The 16,922-nt window shown below is 32.9% G+C and overlaps 2 protein-coding genes across 2 annotated transcripts; both read left to right on the top strand.

Moving 5' to 3' along the window:
* The first annotated feature begins 504 nt into the window (after positions 1 to 504).
* Positions 505 to 2,385, top strand: LOC121116024 (organic cation transporter protein-like). The gene is made up of 2 exons (XM_040710219.2): positions 505 to 596; positions 708 to 2,385. Exon 2 carries the CDS (start codon positions 720 to 722, stop codon positions 2,283 to 2,285), a length of 1,566 nt encoding a protein of 521 aa, XP_040566153.1. The 5' UTR covers positions 505 to 596; positions 708 to 719; the 3' UTR covers positions 2,286 to 2,385.
* An 11,624-nt stretch (positions 2,386 to 14,009) lies between these two features.
* On the top strand, positions 14,010 to 14,858 carry LOC121116613 (solute carrier family 22 member 21-like). Its single transcript, XM_040710877.2, has one exon. The coding sequence runs from the start codon at positions 14,010 to 14,012 to the stop codon at positions 14,856 to 14,858; it is 849 nt and encodes a 282-aa protein (XP_040566811.2).
* The last annotated feature ends 2,064 nt before the right edge of the window (positions 14,859 to 16,922 follow it).

Genomic DNA, 16,922 nt, shown 5'->3' with positions numbered 1-16,922 from the left:
ATTTTGCACTACAGGTCCTTTAATTATAAATTGAGTGGCATAACTATTAATTCTCATTATTATTATCACCATGTAATTTACAATATAATGAGAAATATCTTTAATTATTATGCCAGGTGTTAAAAAAGTTTTTAAAACATCACTAAATGTTGCATCTTGTAATCTTTGTACTTTCAAATTACATGAGATCTATTTTAAAACTAGATTTACCGCCTCTGTTTTTCATTTATTTTAAACCCTCTAAAAATGCACTTGAATGTATTTTAATATCCCGGTAGGTACAAACCTTATAAATACTCAAAGTGAATTCATATGACTCTCATTTATATTTGGAGTTGATTTGATTAGATTACATATAATATTTTGATTTATTTTTTAAGAGGACTTCTTCTACAATATTCACTTATATATATCCAATTTGCCGTGAGTAGAATATACTTCAAATCTCCTTTTTGGATAACTTATATTACTTTATTTTTATAGTCTGGATAATTTTGCTGTTAGGAACAGAAAAGACTTGAGCCACTAGAGTATCAAAACACTTTTCCCACCTATAGACTTTTTACATATATATTTACTCATAGTTGATTTTCTGGGTATGTGGAAGATGATGTCATTATAATACAATAACTTCAAGTTGTTAATTATCTAATATCAATTATATAAACTTTAATTAAAATATAAAATAATTCATCTTTTCTACGCAGGCTTACATAAATATGTCTAGCATTAATGGTAATGTAATGATGACCTTAGATGATTTTCTACAAGATCATGGAGAGTTTGGAAGATATCAAGCTTTTGTTTGGTTCTTTAACTCCATATTTTTTTCTTTGACAGCAATGCAACTAATGGGATGGGTTTTTGTTGGAGCAGAGCTTCCTCATAGATGCCTATTACCAAATGAGACTCTGAACGCCTCTTATCACTCAATTTCCATTCAGGATATTGAAAGTATTCAATGCTTTATCGGAAATGACAGCTGCTCGGATAGTGGATTTGCATATGATGAGAGTATTGTTGGGGATTCTGTCGTGAAGGAGTGGGATTTAGTCTGTGATGAAAGTGAAAAAAAGTCCAGGGTTAGTGCAATCGTCATGGTAGGTTATTTAATTGGATCCATCCTTTTTGGCAGTCTGCCTGATAAGTTTGGAAGGAAAAAAATACTACTGATAGGAGTTTCTTTGATGTTCGTATCTGGGTGTTTCACAGCATTTTGTCAGGGATATTACTCCTTCCTAGTATCAAGGGCCCTTGTTGGGATAACACTTCCAGTTGTGGAAACAACGTTAATGGTGATGGGAATAGAACTAGTTGGTCCATCCAAAAGGACTTTAGCTGGAATTGGACAATGGTTTTTTGAGTCGTTTGGTTTGTTACTCACAGCGCTCATTGCATTTCTAGTAAATAGTAATTGGAGGATTTTACAAATCATTTATACAGCACCCTTATGTTTAATTGGAGTGTACTATTGGACAACTCCTGAATCACCTAGATGGTTACTTTCTAAGGGTAGATGTGAGGAAGCCACTTCCATTATGGAAAAAGTCATAAAATCAAATGGGCATAATATAGAGTACAAGGTTCTTTTGGAAAAGATGAAATCCATCTCGAAAAATAATGAAAATGAGTCAGCGTCCTATAACTACTGGGATTTATTCAAGTTTCCAAGTCTAAGGATTAAAATATTCGTTCTTTCGATTTTGTGGACTACAATATCAGCTATATACTATGTCATACTTCTTGATCAACAGGAACTATCAGATAATATCTACATTGGCTTTCTAATCACTGCAGTTGTCCAGATTCCTGGATACGTCATCTCGATACAAATGATACAGCATCCAAGATTAGGACGCAAAATGTCCCTTATCATCATGTTAATACTCTCTGGATCCTGCCTTTGCATACACCCGTTTCTATATTTTGAGTCAGATTTACCTTGGATCAGAATTGTAGTGTCAACTATTGGAAGATTTGGAGCAAATTGTTGTTACTCTATATTAGTTCTTTTTACATCTGAGATATATCCCACTGTTATGAGGAACACGGGAATATCTTTGAACTATTTTATCAGTAGATTTGGTTGTATTTTAGCTCCATACGTTTTACTCCTTGGAAAATATTCTTCTATAATATTTGGAGCTTTAAGCATACTCTCAGGATTTTTAACCATTTTATTACCAGAAACGAATGGCATGCAGTTACCAGACACCATTGAGGAATCAGAAAACATCAAAATTAATTTTTCGACCTTTGGAAAGAAGAAATTGTATGATAAATAATACCTAATAAAACTCTTTGAATATTACAGTGTATAAGTAGAGATATCATATAATTTTTTAAATGATAACTTAATCTTTCAATAAATATAATAAAATCACAGACACTTTATTTAAACTCATATTTTGGGGATACTCGTGACAGTTGCATCACTTTTCTTTTTTGGTTTAATTACTCGGAGCTGGTTTGAAAATTAACCTATCATATTTTTTAGTCTATTTAGTGATGAAGCTACATATGTAGTCATCAATTTTTCCAAAATTGCCTTTGAAGGTAATTGCAACTATTGAGTACAAGACAGGCCAATTTTACAGTGAGGAGCCATTGCGTAAAGAATAGTATATAGGGTTCTTTTCTTTATTTAATTTTTTTTAAAGTTATCTTCTAAAAATATTTTACTTCTTCATAAAATAAATTTTTAAATATTTATCAAATTAAGTTGATTTTTGAATAAATAACTGAAGGAATTGTAATATAAATATATAAGCAAACATATTAGTTTAAAATTAGACGTCCAATTACCATGTACTCTTGTTATGTCTCAAATTTGGAAATTCTATAAAATTTTGAAATAGTACATTTAGCAATATTGAATAATAATATAATAAGGAAAAGAACTCCTCACATTCATAAAAAAAGAATAAACTCAAAGAAATTATAAAAAAATGTATAATATACACAAAAAAACAAATGCAGTAATAAAATGTTCAAAGAGTTAATTTTTTTACAGGACAATGATGTCTTTACTTTTAATACTAACAATATGTTTTAAATTTTTCAAATAACGTTCTGATTCAGAGGTTATTTAACTCAGTATGTCAAAGGAAAAGTCAGGTAACTGTCCATAGACTTCCGGTATTTTGATACTTAAAACAACGTACCTTCTTGCTCTGGTATCTACTCAAATGTCTCTAAAATATTCTACTCTGATTGGATCTCTCAAAGGGAGTTTTTTGACAATATATGCCATGGAATTTAAGAGTCCATAGTCAAGTGCCTTGGTCATTGGAGGATAATTTTATCCCGCCGGTAATCCAAAAAAGAATAATAATGGCCGATAAGTAACTTTACTTTTTACCGATGATACCTTTCATAAGTTAGTTTAGTCTGCAGGGTTACAATCAGGAGGGTTTTGAAGAAGGACTTGCGGTTGTCCTCTTACACAAGGACCCCACGCACCTGTTGACGAACACTCTTAAGGAAAGGAGACTGCAGAGGTGCAAGAACGTTCGTGCGTGGATCAAGGCAAATGGATGCGCATTAAAAATTTCTCTGCCGAGAATATTTTCACCATGGAACAGGTCGACAATCGTCGGAACGACTGTTGGATTGAGGAATCACTAGAGGAGGTCAAGGGGGTGTTCCGTACAAAATTTGCATTAAAAATTTCTCTGCTGAGAATATTTTCAATTCGCCCCAAACAATGATCCTGGGGATCGTGGCGTCCGACGGCAAGAAGATACCTCCCTTCTTTTTTAAGGCTAATCGGCCAGGATACCTACTGCAAGCTGATGAGGTTCACCATACTGCCATAGCTCAAGGCCAACTACCCAGAGAACAACTATGTGTAGACCAAAGATGGTGCACCCTCACACACATCGGCCAAATGCCAGAAGTTCTGCGCCGACAACATGGCTGATTTTTGACCCAAGGACATGTGGCCATCATGTTTGCCGGATTTAAACCTGTTGGATTGTTGTATGCGGCACTTTGTAGAAGGAGGCTAACCAGACATCTCACCCGAACGTGAACTCCCTGAAGGCCGCCATTGTGAAGGAGCGGAATAACTTGTCCGAGATGTTCACCATCAACTCCTCCAAGAATTTCCACTACCTTGTAGTGGCTGTGACTGCTGCCGAGGGCCGCCATATTAAGTGAACATGTTCACAAAGGTCATTCAGTCCACGTTTTGCTTCCGAACCCTGTATATATTGGGCATCTTATTATTTATATGAAGACATTTTGGCTATCATATAGTAATAAAAATATATAGGCCTCCTTTTTAAAATAATATTATAATACAGTATTGAATAAAATACTATGTAGGATTTCAATATTATGAAATAGGACAGTTGCTAGCTGTAATAAATTTGGCAGGTCTACCCCCAAAAAATATCAGCACGGTTATATTTAAAAAACTTATGTAAATAGGTGTATTTTATATATAAAACCGTATAGGATGCCAGAGTTCCAGGTCTAAATAGAGGGGAATAGAAACAAAGAATGAAGGGAAATGAAAAGAGACAGAAGAGAAGAGTGAAGAGTCAAAGAAAAGGAGATAAACATAGAAAGAGAAAAGGATAGTGAGGTTGTATTTCGGTCAAAACAGGCTTTTAATGACCTCAGAGCCCCCAAAATATCGTAGGAACATGTTTGGTTATTTTATAGTTCTTCTTGCTAAATTTCAGACTGATTTGTTCGACCATGTTGGATTTCATTTCTGATAACACCAAAAACAGACTTATAAATACTATCACGAACACTCTATCTTAAAGATAGTCAATGAAAAATTAAAAAGATTTTATTTCTATTTAGCTTATTTATTTTATAATTCTAGGCTAAAACGATTTACTATAAACTATGATTATATAATTGGTAAATTTTTATTCTAAAACCTCCATGTATACACCATTTTTTGTAGTTTCTATCCATTTGATGTACATATAATCAAACCTGCACCCCGTTTTGACAATTTTGAAAATGCAAAATATTATTGACCATGTGAAAATACTGATTTGGGTAAATATAAAGCAATTTTTTCTAATGTTTGACCCTGTGATTTATTTGTTGTCATTAGCATTCCTAACTTGCCACGTTCCTTATTCAACCAAAATGAAGATTGAAGATAAATACTAAGATTAACTCGTTCATTCTCTTCCTAATTTACTTTTTTAGTTCATATTTAATATAGGTACATATATTACAAAATCTGATCCAATCCTTTTGTTTCCCCATATTAAATTGCTCGAATATTTGATCGATAAGAAGTTTCTTGACGCATTTAACGCATCTATTAAATCATAAATTTGAAGACTTTTAAAAAAAAAAAGACATAAGAAATAAATTACGCTGATAATGTTCTAGAGGGTTTATAAGAAAAAGTCGTAATCTTCATAACTTAAAATGACTTCTGAATTGGTTTCGACGTTTGGAGCACTTACGACACTTATAATTAATAGATAATACAATCCAACTCAATATATTTATTGGTTCATTTTGGATGTTTGAGATTGAAGTTATTTTTTGCTCTCAATTTAGTTAGATTGTCTCAAACAACTTTGGGAGAAATGATAACTGAGTACACCACGTGATTCTTTTTTTCACTTAAGCCTTTTTTAAGCCTAAAGAAACTTGAACATAATAATTATTTATATGATTTGAAGCAGTTTGTAGTCACTTATAAATAGAGGATGTAATGACCTGCAGACTTGTATGGTGGTTTGAGTCAAAAAATTAACCCTTCCAGTTGACAGAGAAAAAATTTTAAAACACATAAGGAAGCTGGAATATGTTTCTATTCATTGGTGAAAAAAATATAAAAGTTTATTAACCGCCGTGGAAAACCTTGGCACCACAAACGAAGATCAAGAAGATATATTGGACGATAATGGGAGCAAGTGGACCACTTTAAAGAAATACGGAGGTAAAAACTCAATTCTCTAGGGAGACAAAGGAATGGGGGTCTTAATATAAATGATGTTTTACACCCTAATTAACCTACTTACCCTGCAAAAAGGATGCTGAAGTAGTCCCTTCAGCTCTCCTTCGACCCAACCATAAGACCTAACCCCATGACGTGGTTATGAATACTCCAAATCGCTGCATCAAAAGACGACTACGTTTGCAAGGTCCAAGTCCAAATGAACTCCACATTGTTATGAGGGTTGCAATGGAAGTAGTAAAGACAAGAGAATTGCAAAAAAAAAAATATGGAGCACTATACTAACAGTGAATCAAATATATACAAAGTACAGAATAGCATCTAGCCTCTACTTCACACTCACAGTATTCCACGATGAGCAGAGCCTCTGCAGTCACTATAATGAGACACGGACATTGGAGTACTACTTAAGGGAGTGCAAAAGGCTTGAGAAAGCAGTGGGAATCTTGGTGGAGTGTATTCTCAAAAATACTTGTAGAGCGACAACGCAGCACAAACTGCTGTCTGGTTTTTTGCCGGCCAGACAAAATGTGACTTTGAGGATAGTGTTCAAAAAGTGGCAAAGTTCCAGACGATGGTGACGAAGAGATCATCCCTGAGAGGCCCTATCTTAAGAAAAGTAGTCCAAGTCGCAATAAGTTAATTTTATTTTGAAGAATTCTTATCCAGAGAGAGAATTAACATTGATGCAGCGTTTGTTTTTTACAAGTTGTTTATTTATACAATTATTTAAAGAGAAATCATTTTTAGAAATCAACGAAACCTCGAATCTATGAATTGTATTTGTACAAATTTTTTATTATTCCTAGTATAGTGTTTATTTATTTTAACTGACATTAATTAATTTATGGTGTGTGTTCGTTATTGATATATATGTTTTTTTTTCTTCATTAATCAATTAACAGTGATATTGCTGTCAAAAAAAATATTACTTTTTTTTTATCTTCAAATTGGCTTCGACATTTTCGGCCAAAAATGACCCTTCTAACAAATAGATAATTTTTATAAGAAAACTGGAAGATTTTTCTATTCATTAGTCAAATAAATATATAAATTTATGGACGGAATCAGTTTTTATGAAATGAAGAAGTTTATTGGAGCTTTGTGTTATGTTCATTCCTTTCTAGTCACTAAACCTCGTATGGCAACATACAATTCATATCTAGGAAAGTTTAGGTTCTGTGTTTGAAACTACGACATTCTTAAATGAAGAGAGACATAATTTGAGGGCAATGATAATAAACTAACACCGTGCGTGATATTTAATCTGCTAGTCTTAAGAAACCAGTTCTTACTACGTGTGATTCAAGGAAAAGATTTTAATTTTAGACCCCGAATCTGCTGATGTATCAATGAATAGCCATTGGATTTTAATAATTGAGGTATTTATGGAAGAAATAATCCATACACAACGTAAGATCCCATTTTTAAATTCATATTTTGACTTTTCCAGACTTAGTAAAAAACCTTCTCCCTTTTCTATTAGTACAATAATTTGTTATTTTGATTTTTAATTTCTTTGGTGTATTTTCGAATCCACAACCCGTACCTTAAAAAACAGGGATTTGATTTTGTCTTATGGAAAAAATCAAATTATTTTCGAAAAAACAAACTTACCCTCCAGGACCAGAGCCCAGGAATCTGTTCTGATCAGAATAAAACTTACCTAACGTATGTAACTCAAAATTCTGAAAAGTTATTAATGTTTAAAGTCTGTATCTGTCTCTGTTTCAGAAATAAATACGTTTTTATCATTTTTTTTTCTAAGCGAGACGTACAATACACACACACACATATAACTTGTTTTAAAACAATGTAGGACATATAAAAAATTTGGGGGCTTCTGAAACTTTTAGGGGACTCAAGGCCCCCTAAAGTGCTAGTGACGCCACTGATGAAATATATATATGTATGTAATTCATTCTACAAATTATAGATAAATAATATGGCAATTATAGTCTGGGATTACATAATAGATGAACAGCAGTTGGTAGGATTGACTTATTTTGTAACTATTTTGGACCTTTTTTTTTTCTTTTGTTTCTTTTTTGAGGAAAGGTTGCATATTACATTAAAGATAACGACGTACTATATAATTAAAGAAGCAAATAAATCATAATTTATTTCGAAGAATTCAAAATCATTGGTTCAGTCAAAAAAGTTATAATTTATTTATTTTGCACGACCAAACTACATACTCTTACTACTCATACTCATGCCCCGTTGCTTCGTACAGATTGTTCACTTACTTTAACGGAATATATTGAACTCTTATTTTCAAATGAATACTTATAATACTATATGTTTCTTAAAACCAAATGTTACGTAAATATGTAATTTTTTGTTTTTGTTTTGCTTCACGATGTAAGAATATGGTAAAAAATGTGATTTTCTGGAAAAATGTTGAGAATTGTACATCTGTAGAATCTTTTTTTAAACATTACATTTCTCAGAGTTAATATACCAATATTACAATCCAACTTTATATATATATTTATTGGTTCATTTTGGATGTTTGAGATTGAAGTCATTTTTACCCTCAATTTAGTTAGATTGTCTCAAACAACATTGGGAGATATGATAACTGAGTACACCACGTGATTCTTTTTTCACTTAATTCTTACTTAGATGTGGTTATTTTCGTCAGATCCAAGAACAGTATGTTTTTTCTTACTGCATAAAAAGCCAAATTAAATTTAAATTCAATAGAGTGCAAGGGCTACTTGCCCTTTTTTTAGGACACAAAGTATTTTAGAATGGCCTTTTCAACTACAAAAAATTTCCATATTTATAAAAGGAATTTTTTTGAGCAAATAATATCATATTTTATCAGAAACAATTTTTAATTGAAAGTAAATCCTTTTTCAATTTTTTTTTTCGAATTTTTTTTCTTGCTCTCGACGTTATCTTATGTCACTTTGTATACATATACTTGATACTTAGCCAATTCTACCCATCAGTTGAATTATTTTTTATTCGATAATAGAAAATGTTTCATAGCTCAACTCTCTATTAATTTTCCGGGATTTGAAAGGAAAGTAACGGAAAGTTAGCACAAGATAATTTGAGTTCAATTAATCAATAACCAGAACACTAATATAAGGAAAAGAAGTAGAGAAATGGACAACAAAGTACTAACAAAAAGAAAATTAAAATTTTGAATTAATTAGGGGATAATCCTAATTAGAAAGGTATTTTTTTAAATATGTGAAAATATAAAAAATATGCTTTTTTTCACGATCACTTGTTACATCATATTTTGTAATGACATCAAAAGTTTCGATTAGGATAAATGTCATCTTCTTTTGCATCTATAGTAATAAAGCAAGGTTTTATTCTATATATCTTTCTGTACAAAAAAAACTGTCACGGTGTGTACTATATATATAGTGCTCTTTCATGTATATCATAAACATATTTTGATATAAGAAATTACAGCTTAGTCGTATCAATCAAATATTTATCGGTTGTGTGGTAACATTATTTCTGTTTCTTTCTGCTATTTCTCTATTACGTGACGTCCTATGTTATTCTCTGGGTTGTTTACAACTGTATTTAAAGTCGTATCTACAGCAATCTCTTCAAGTTGCTCACTTTCCATCGTATTGAATAAGTTGTAGCTTGTATATAATTTTTTTGATCCGTAAATCCTTCCCAAAACAAGGAGATAGCTTCCAACTATATCGGGCTCTTTTTTTCGTGTAAAGGATATTCGTGTTGCGTCTTGACGAGGGAAAGACACAAGCTTATTTATAATAGGAGAGATCCAGGATGACCAAGAGACATGAGGAGAAGAATTCACGTGGAGGAATAATGTAACACTAGATCATGTGTATTCTAACTATACTCTAATATATTTACAAAAGACGACACTATTTATAACACGTAAACACAGTACTTATAATACATAGACGAATTTACAAGAAGATAAAAACATGTAAGAGATATTAAATACATAACAATTCGAGAGGAAAGCCACTGAAGTTTCCTCAATCGACAGAACAATTTCTTAGCCCATTAAAAATTCCCCTGACTATCAGCGGTATAAACCTCTCAAAAGCATACTCATTTTTGTATTCAATGTCAAGAATTTACAGGAAGTATAGGATATAATTTTCATAAATATGGACTCGTTGTTTTTAATTTATTAAAATAATACATAAAGAAACGTTACACTCACAAAAAATGGAGGCCTAAAATTCCTTTTTTAGTTTTCGATGCCTTGTAGCTACCACAACATCCTGGAATAAAACAATTCTTCACTATAACGATATATTCCAATATAAAACATTATAAATAACCCTTCGAAGAATGAACTAAACCGTGGGAGGGAAGTCAACTAAAATATCATATAATATACTAAATACCAAGGATATTAGAAGTATGTAATTGTAAATAAGTTTACATCGAAGTAACCTATCATATATATTTTTACAGTAATCAATTAGAACAAAATAAAAATAGGAGCTTAAATCAAAGAAGCACATGAAATAGTGCATTACAACAGTATTCATAATTGATAAATAAGAAAATTATTTTATGTTATACGAATTACTTAGCAATGGGCAAGGAACTAATATTATCGTTTATTGACAATGAATACTGAAATTCTTTTTATAAACAGTTTCGTGATACAGTAGCATTTAGTGAATTTGTAATTTATATATATTGAATATTAATGTTGAGTTCCCAAATCCTCAATGGAGTGATTCCTAAAAACGTTGAAAACTAATTTTGTAATTCAAAAATGACATCCGACTCACTAATTGTTGAAATATGTACAACAAAATTCAAACTTTCAAAACGAAGTCATGAAATTACAGGTTTTTTTAGATAAATCTGGACCATCTTTAACTACATTCTGCACACTAAAGAAAACATTTAACTTAATTATTCCAATTTTAAAGTAAGATGTTATAAGCGTTAGCCTTAAGTTGCGTAACTTTTAATCAAAACAAGTTTTTACGATGGACGAACACCATCATACAATTAGCTTGAGTAGGACACAGCCCAATTTAGATCAAGAAGGTGTTAGTGTATCCAAAGAGCAGAATCTAAGACGTCTACAAACGCTGGAAGGAGGAGGGGACATATAAGAGAAACCCCCCACAAGGCCCGGAACAATAAGCAACGCACTCCCAGATTCCTTGTTAGCCTGAAATGATTGTTGAAAGTATCTCCTGGAACTCCGATTAACGTTCTTGACAAAAAGCACCAAGCAATCCGTGCAACAGTTTCCAGGGCCATAAACACGAACCTGAGGATGAAATCAAACAATTTCTACAAAAAAACATACACTTGCAAACAAAATGAAGGCCAGCTGGGCTGCCCACGGAAGAAAATTGCTTAAATATTTAAAGTACCGTATTTTATTCGAATGAGAAACAATAGAATGTCGACAGATCCAACAATATTCAGGACGACAGATAGTTAGCCATAGAGAAAGAGCTAATCTCACCAACGTCTTTCAATTCAAGTTTTCATCCAGCATTATGATACTCAGACTCATTGAGATCAACGGTAGTGGCTTGCCCTATCTCCTTCGTGCCAAAAGAGAGGATGATTACCGACAGGTACTGTGAACTCCTGTCTGGCCTTCATGGTGTCAATGTTATCCTGTGAATTGGCAGAGATCTTCCTATCTAACTCCCATAGGAGATGTAATCCATGGAATTCACATCGGGGGAGTTAAAGGTCCAGGTATGGGGGTACTAAAATGACATGTTTTGAACCTTGCAAGCTTTGAGAGGGGGCCGAGTCTTGTGGAAACAGGAACTTGACACGATTGTCCTCAGATATCATCCAAAGTCATCAAATAGATTAAAAATAATCTTCTATAATATAATATTATAGTACTTGTTTGTGACGTGGATTAGCAAGTTTGTCTTTGTATAAAATATATAAAACGGGCACCTCCTTTGTCCTATAATATTATATTATAGTAGTAAATTTATGTATGCATATAGAATACGGATTAAAAAAGAAATTAGGAAGAGAATTAGCGAGTTTGTCTTAGTATGTGTTAGTAAAACAATTCGAAATAAAATAGATAATACGGTAAGGTCCTAGTCTAGTTTAAAATAATTTTTAAAAAAATAATTGCTGGGCGCGGACTACCTTTCGCACAGAAAAGAAAAAAGTAAAGATCAATGACTACTAGCATTAGCAATGAAAGAAAACTTGACCGAGAAAAATCACACTTTTCTACCAAAATGGGAAGAAGAGTACTTGTTCGCCAATTTCAAAGGGAAACCAATCTGTCTAGTTTTCTTGGGGACATTATCAGCCCTAAAAGATTACAAATTAAGTCGCCATTAGAACACCTTGCATAAGAATAAATATAAAAAGTACAATAGAGCTGCCTGATCCACTGTAGTAGCAGACTGCAAATCTAAATTATGTCAACAGCAGTACTTTTTCACAAAAGCCACGACCTGTCAAGAGTCAGCCATCACAGCATCTAATGATGTGGTACTCAAACTTACTAAGACAAAGAAATGAAAATTGTCAAAGCATTTCGTGACAACATGGCTAAAAACATTGAAGCTGGACCTCTGTCTAGACGCACAGTAGCACGGATGTTTACTAACATCCACGATCATGTCGCAGTTAGCCTAGAACAAGTCATGCAGGACTCCAAGTACTTCTCATTAGCTTTGGATGAGAATACAGATGTGATGGATGTTAGCCAAGTGCTGGTTTTGTATGAACGATTGACAATGCCTTTGATGTGCACGATGAGTTATTTAAATTGGTATCTTTGTGCGACAGCTCTAAAGGCAGTGATATATTCAGTGCCGTTACCAGTGCTGTGATTGAATATGGTGGCTTCGAAAAGCTGTCGACTGTTGTTACGGATGGCGCAATTGCGATGGTAGAAAGATACAGGTGGTTTGCTTGGCTCCTTAGGCAGAGCGGAGTAAACTGCCCTATTCTGCATCATCCATCAGGTGAGTAGCGTCATATTAATTGTGAGATGTACTGTCAGTCTACTTGTCGTGGTTACACAAATATAGAAAGACATATAAACATTACACTAGTTAACAATTCTTTTTTCTTACATGGACTTTGTTAACAGATTCTTATGGAGTTTGAGCTGTTAATTCTGAATATATGCTTAGATTTTCCCCATCACATCAATTTGTTATTCTATCTGATATTTAATATTGTTTGGATGTTTACATTAAAAGGGTATAATGTTACCATGTCTTGCTGTTATGTATATATGTCTTTCCCTCTCTTTGACTTGAATACCTAGCGTGTCTCAATATATGTATAACTCGTTGTATGCCAGTTTTTTTCTTCCGCAATCAATATATCCTTTAGTTAATGTAATCGATACCACTAAAACTTTCATTAGGTCCGCCTACTTGTGTTGCTCTCATTTGGATTTAACAAACGTTGGGGATTGTTAATTTCTTTATTTTAAATTACTATCATAGCTGTTTACAAAATCCGAACACATCTGTATAACTGTAGAAGCTATCCATGTCTACATCCATACGTAAAAGAAAGTACTGTAGTGAGCCGAATATATTTTACTATATCTGTGGATTTATCACCTCAAAGACGGAACATAACTCTCTTCGTAAAGAGTGTGTACCTTGCTTATTTTAAAATACTGCTTGGGGCAAAGAGAAAATGGGCACTTTGTATAGTATGCATGGTATATAATGGTCTCAAGGAAAAAAAGCAAAGCTCAATTTTGGCATGCCCATGATTTGGAGAGAACCAATAAGCCACCTGGATGATTGCTACTTCTGCCTTGCAATTGTTTAATGATTTTATAAAAAAAAAGCGATACATAAAATACAGGGAGGATTTAATCTGTGATGAAAGTGGAAAAAAAGTCCAGGGTTAGTGCAATCGTCACATTAGGTAGTTCAATTGGATCCATCCTTTTTGGTAGTCTGCCTGATAAGTTTGGAATGAAAAAATACTACTGATGGGAGTTTCTTAGATGTTCGTATCTGGGTATTTCACAGCATTGTGTTTGGGATATTACTCCTTCCTAGAATCATAGGCCCTAGTTGGGATAACACTTCCAGTTGTTTAAACAACTTAAATGGTTGAACTAGTTGGTTCAATCAAAAGCCCATTAGCTGGAATTGGACAATGGTTTTTTGAGTCGTTTGGTTTTTTACTCACAGCGCTCACTGCATTTCTAGTAAATAGCAATTGGAGGATTTTACAAATCATTTATACAGCTCCCTTATGTTTAATTGGAGTGTATTATTGGACAACTCCTGAATCACCTAGATGGTTACTTTCTAAGGGTAGATGTGAGGAAGCCACTTCCATTATGGAAAAAGTCATAAAATCAAATGGTCATAATATAGAGTACAAGGTTCTTTTGGAAAAGATGAAATCCATCTCGAAAAATAATGAAAATGTGTCAGCGTCCTATAACTACTGGGATTTATTCAAGTTTCCAAGTCTAAGGATTAAAATATTCGTTCTTTCGATTTTGTGGACTACAATATCAGCTATATACTATGTCATACTTCTTGATCAACAGGAACTATCAGATAATATCTACATTGGCTTTCTAATCACTGCAGTTGTCCAGATTCCTGGATACGTCATCTCGATACAAATGATACAGCATCCAAGATTAGGACGCAAAATGTCCCTTATCATCATGTTACTACTCTCTGGATCCTGCCTTTGCATACACCCGTTTCTATATTTTGAGTCAGATTTACCTTGGATCAGAATTGTAGTGTCAACTATTGGAAGATTTGGAGCAAATTGTTGTTACTCTATATTAGTTCTTTTTACATCTGAGATATATCCCACTGTTATGAGGAACACGGGAATATCTTTGAACTATTTTATCAGTAGATTTGGTTGTATTTTAGCTCCATACGTTTTACTCCTTCGAAGATATTCTTCGGTAATATATGGAACTTAAGCATACCTTTTTATTACCAGAAATGAATGGAATGAAGTTTCCAGACACCGTCGAGGAATCTGAATATATATATATATATATGTCATATTAATAGTGTTTTGCAATTAGCAAATCATTTATCATTTCCTTTATTTATATTTTTTATAACGCTCCTAATGGATATTTCGTGTATCAAATATCAAAATCAAATTTGATGCAAAAACTATCTTATCCATTAGTGGCTTGAAAATGTGATAAAGTGGTATTTTATAATGAAAGAAATATGATACCATATTATATTCGTAATTAACAAGTTAGTAACTAAGTTAGCCCAAAGATTAACCCTCCTTTATTTCCCTAGGGTGTTTATCTAACCCAAAGAGTAAAACATTGTTATAATATCCTGTGTGAGTAATATTTTGCTTTGATTTAGAGCCAATTATTTATGGGACACTTTTAAAAAATCACCCCAGTATACACATAGTAGATTCGATACGAGGTTAAAATTATTTGAATGTTCAATTATATTTATATAATCAATAATATAGTTGAAGTATTCATTTATATAATACATCACTCCTCCTATCTTCCTTTTTTGGGATGGTACTTCAGAAGTTTCTGAGTAATTAAAATATTTTAAAATTAATTTCAGGGTCTGAAAATATGGTTATTATGTGCTCTTACGTGCTTGGAGGGTTCCTTGGAGGAAAATTGCCTTACACAATAATATCATAGGAAAATTGCGATCAGTAGAAAGTTTTTCTCCTCCGCAGAAAACCCGTTGAAGATTTATAGCGGGCATTGAAGCTGTCATTGTAAAAAGGTCTTAAAAAATTTGAAGGAATCCTCTATGGTTCCTGAAATGATAATACACAAATCCAATGTACCTAAGGTTCAGTTTGAGAAGTTATGAGTGATAAATTATTGTCGTCAATTTACAAAATGGGGAAACTATTAACGGGTCCTAAGATTTATTAGGACCATCTGAAATAAAAACGAGGTTCTAGAGGGGTAAAGAAAAAAAACACGTAAGTTCACATGAGGTTAGACCGTACACCTCTTCAAATTTGACTTTTTTATCAAATATACGCAAACTGATGTCATCCTCCAAGGTCTTAACTAACTACTTATTTCACTTTGGTCATTAGATATGGCTGCTGCAAAAGCCATTTACCTTTATTGTGCATCATACGATATATAACGTTATCTCAATCTTAGTTCTAATACACCTATATAATAAGAAGACATCGATGAATATTAAATGCAATGCACACTTCCTACTAAAATCGATTAAAATTCAGATAGCACACATGTTTGGTTATAAAAAAGCGTTTGAGAAACAGTCTATTCGGAGAAAAGTTTCAAAGAACAAAGAAAAGGTAGAACGGTATAATGACTGAAATTGCAAGTTATTAAGAATCAGAGGAGAGTCAAGGCTCTTGTACTAGTGAGGGATAAGAATAAACTGAGGCAACACCATAGTGTTCCTTAAAACTCAGTAAAATACGCTTACACCTTCAACGTTTAGTTTTCGCAAGTTAAGAGATTTGTTGTACTGGAAATCGTCTTTCAGTCTCTGACAAACAGACAATAGCCTTTGCGTCTGCTGTGTTTAAGAAAGGAAGTGCAGACCTTGGAGAATTTCTTATATGACCCTCCACTATTAAACTAAAAAGAATATATACATACTTGCCATAATTTTTCCACAAGTTACATGAATGGTGTCAAAGAAAATCTTGCAAACTACATAAAAGAAATGTTCTTCCTGAAATGTACGCAATGGAAAGTCTTGTGGTACTTGTCTCTGTTGCCTGGCAATATAAAAAAGGGAATCTGAACTTCTTGGAGTACATTTCATAGAAAGTTCAACATTAATTCAACTGTACAATGCTACTATAGATGAAGAAAACTAGAGATAAAGTTGTTCTACTACAATTATCGGCATCACATATGAGAAGCAATAATTAGAGGTCTATGTCAGGCAATTTGAAGCAAAGTGAATAGTCCTTACAATCCAATGTTAAACCATTTGAATAAAATATGAGAAAAATAAGATGAGGACTACCCAAAAGTTCCCGGCTAAGT

This window comes from Lepeophtheirus salmonis, chromosome 4 (genome assembly GCF_016086655.4).
Source record: "Lepeophtheirus salmonis chromosome 4, UVic_Lsal_1.4, whole genome shotgun sequence".
NCBI lineage: Eukaryota > Metazoa > Arthropoda > Copepoda > Siphonostomatoida > Caligidae > Lepeophtheirus > Lepeophtheirus salmonis.
This window is presented reverse-complemented; position numbering and strand designations above follow the sequence as displayed.

Bases quoted from the DNA above. Each gene is read 5' to 3' on its own strand.
- LOC121116024 (XM_040710219.2), top strand. From the start codon at position 720: ATGTCTAGCATTAATGGTAATGTAATGATGACCTTAGATGATTTTCTA.
- LOC121116613 (XM_040710877.2), top strand. From the start codon at position 14,010: ATGGTTGAACTAGTTGGTTCAATCAAAAGCCCATTAGCTGGAATTGGA.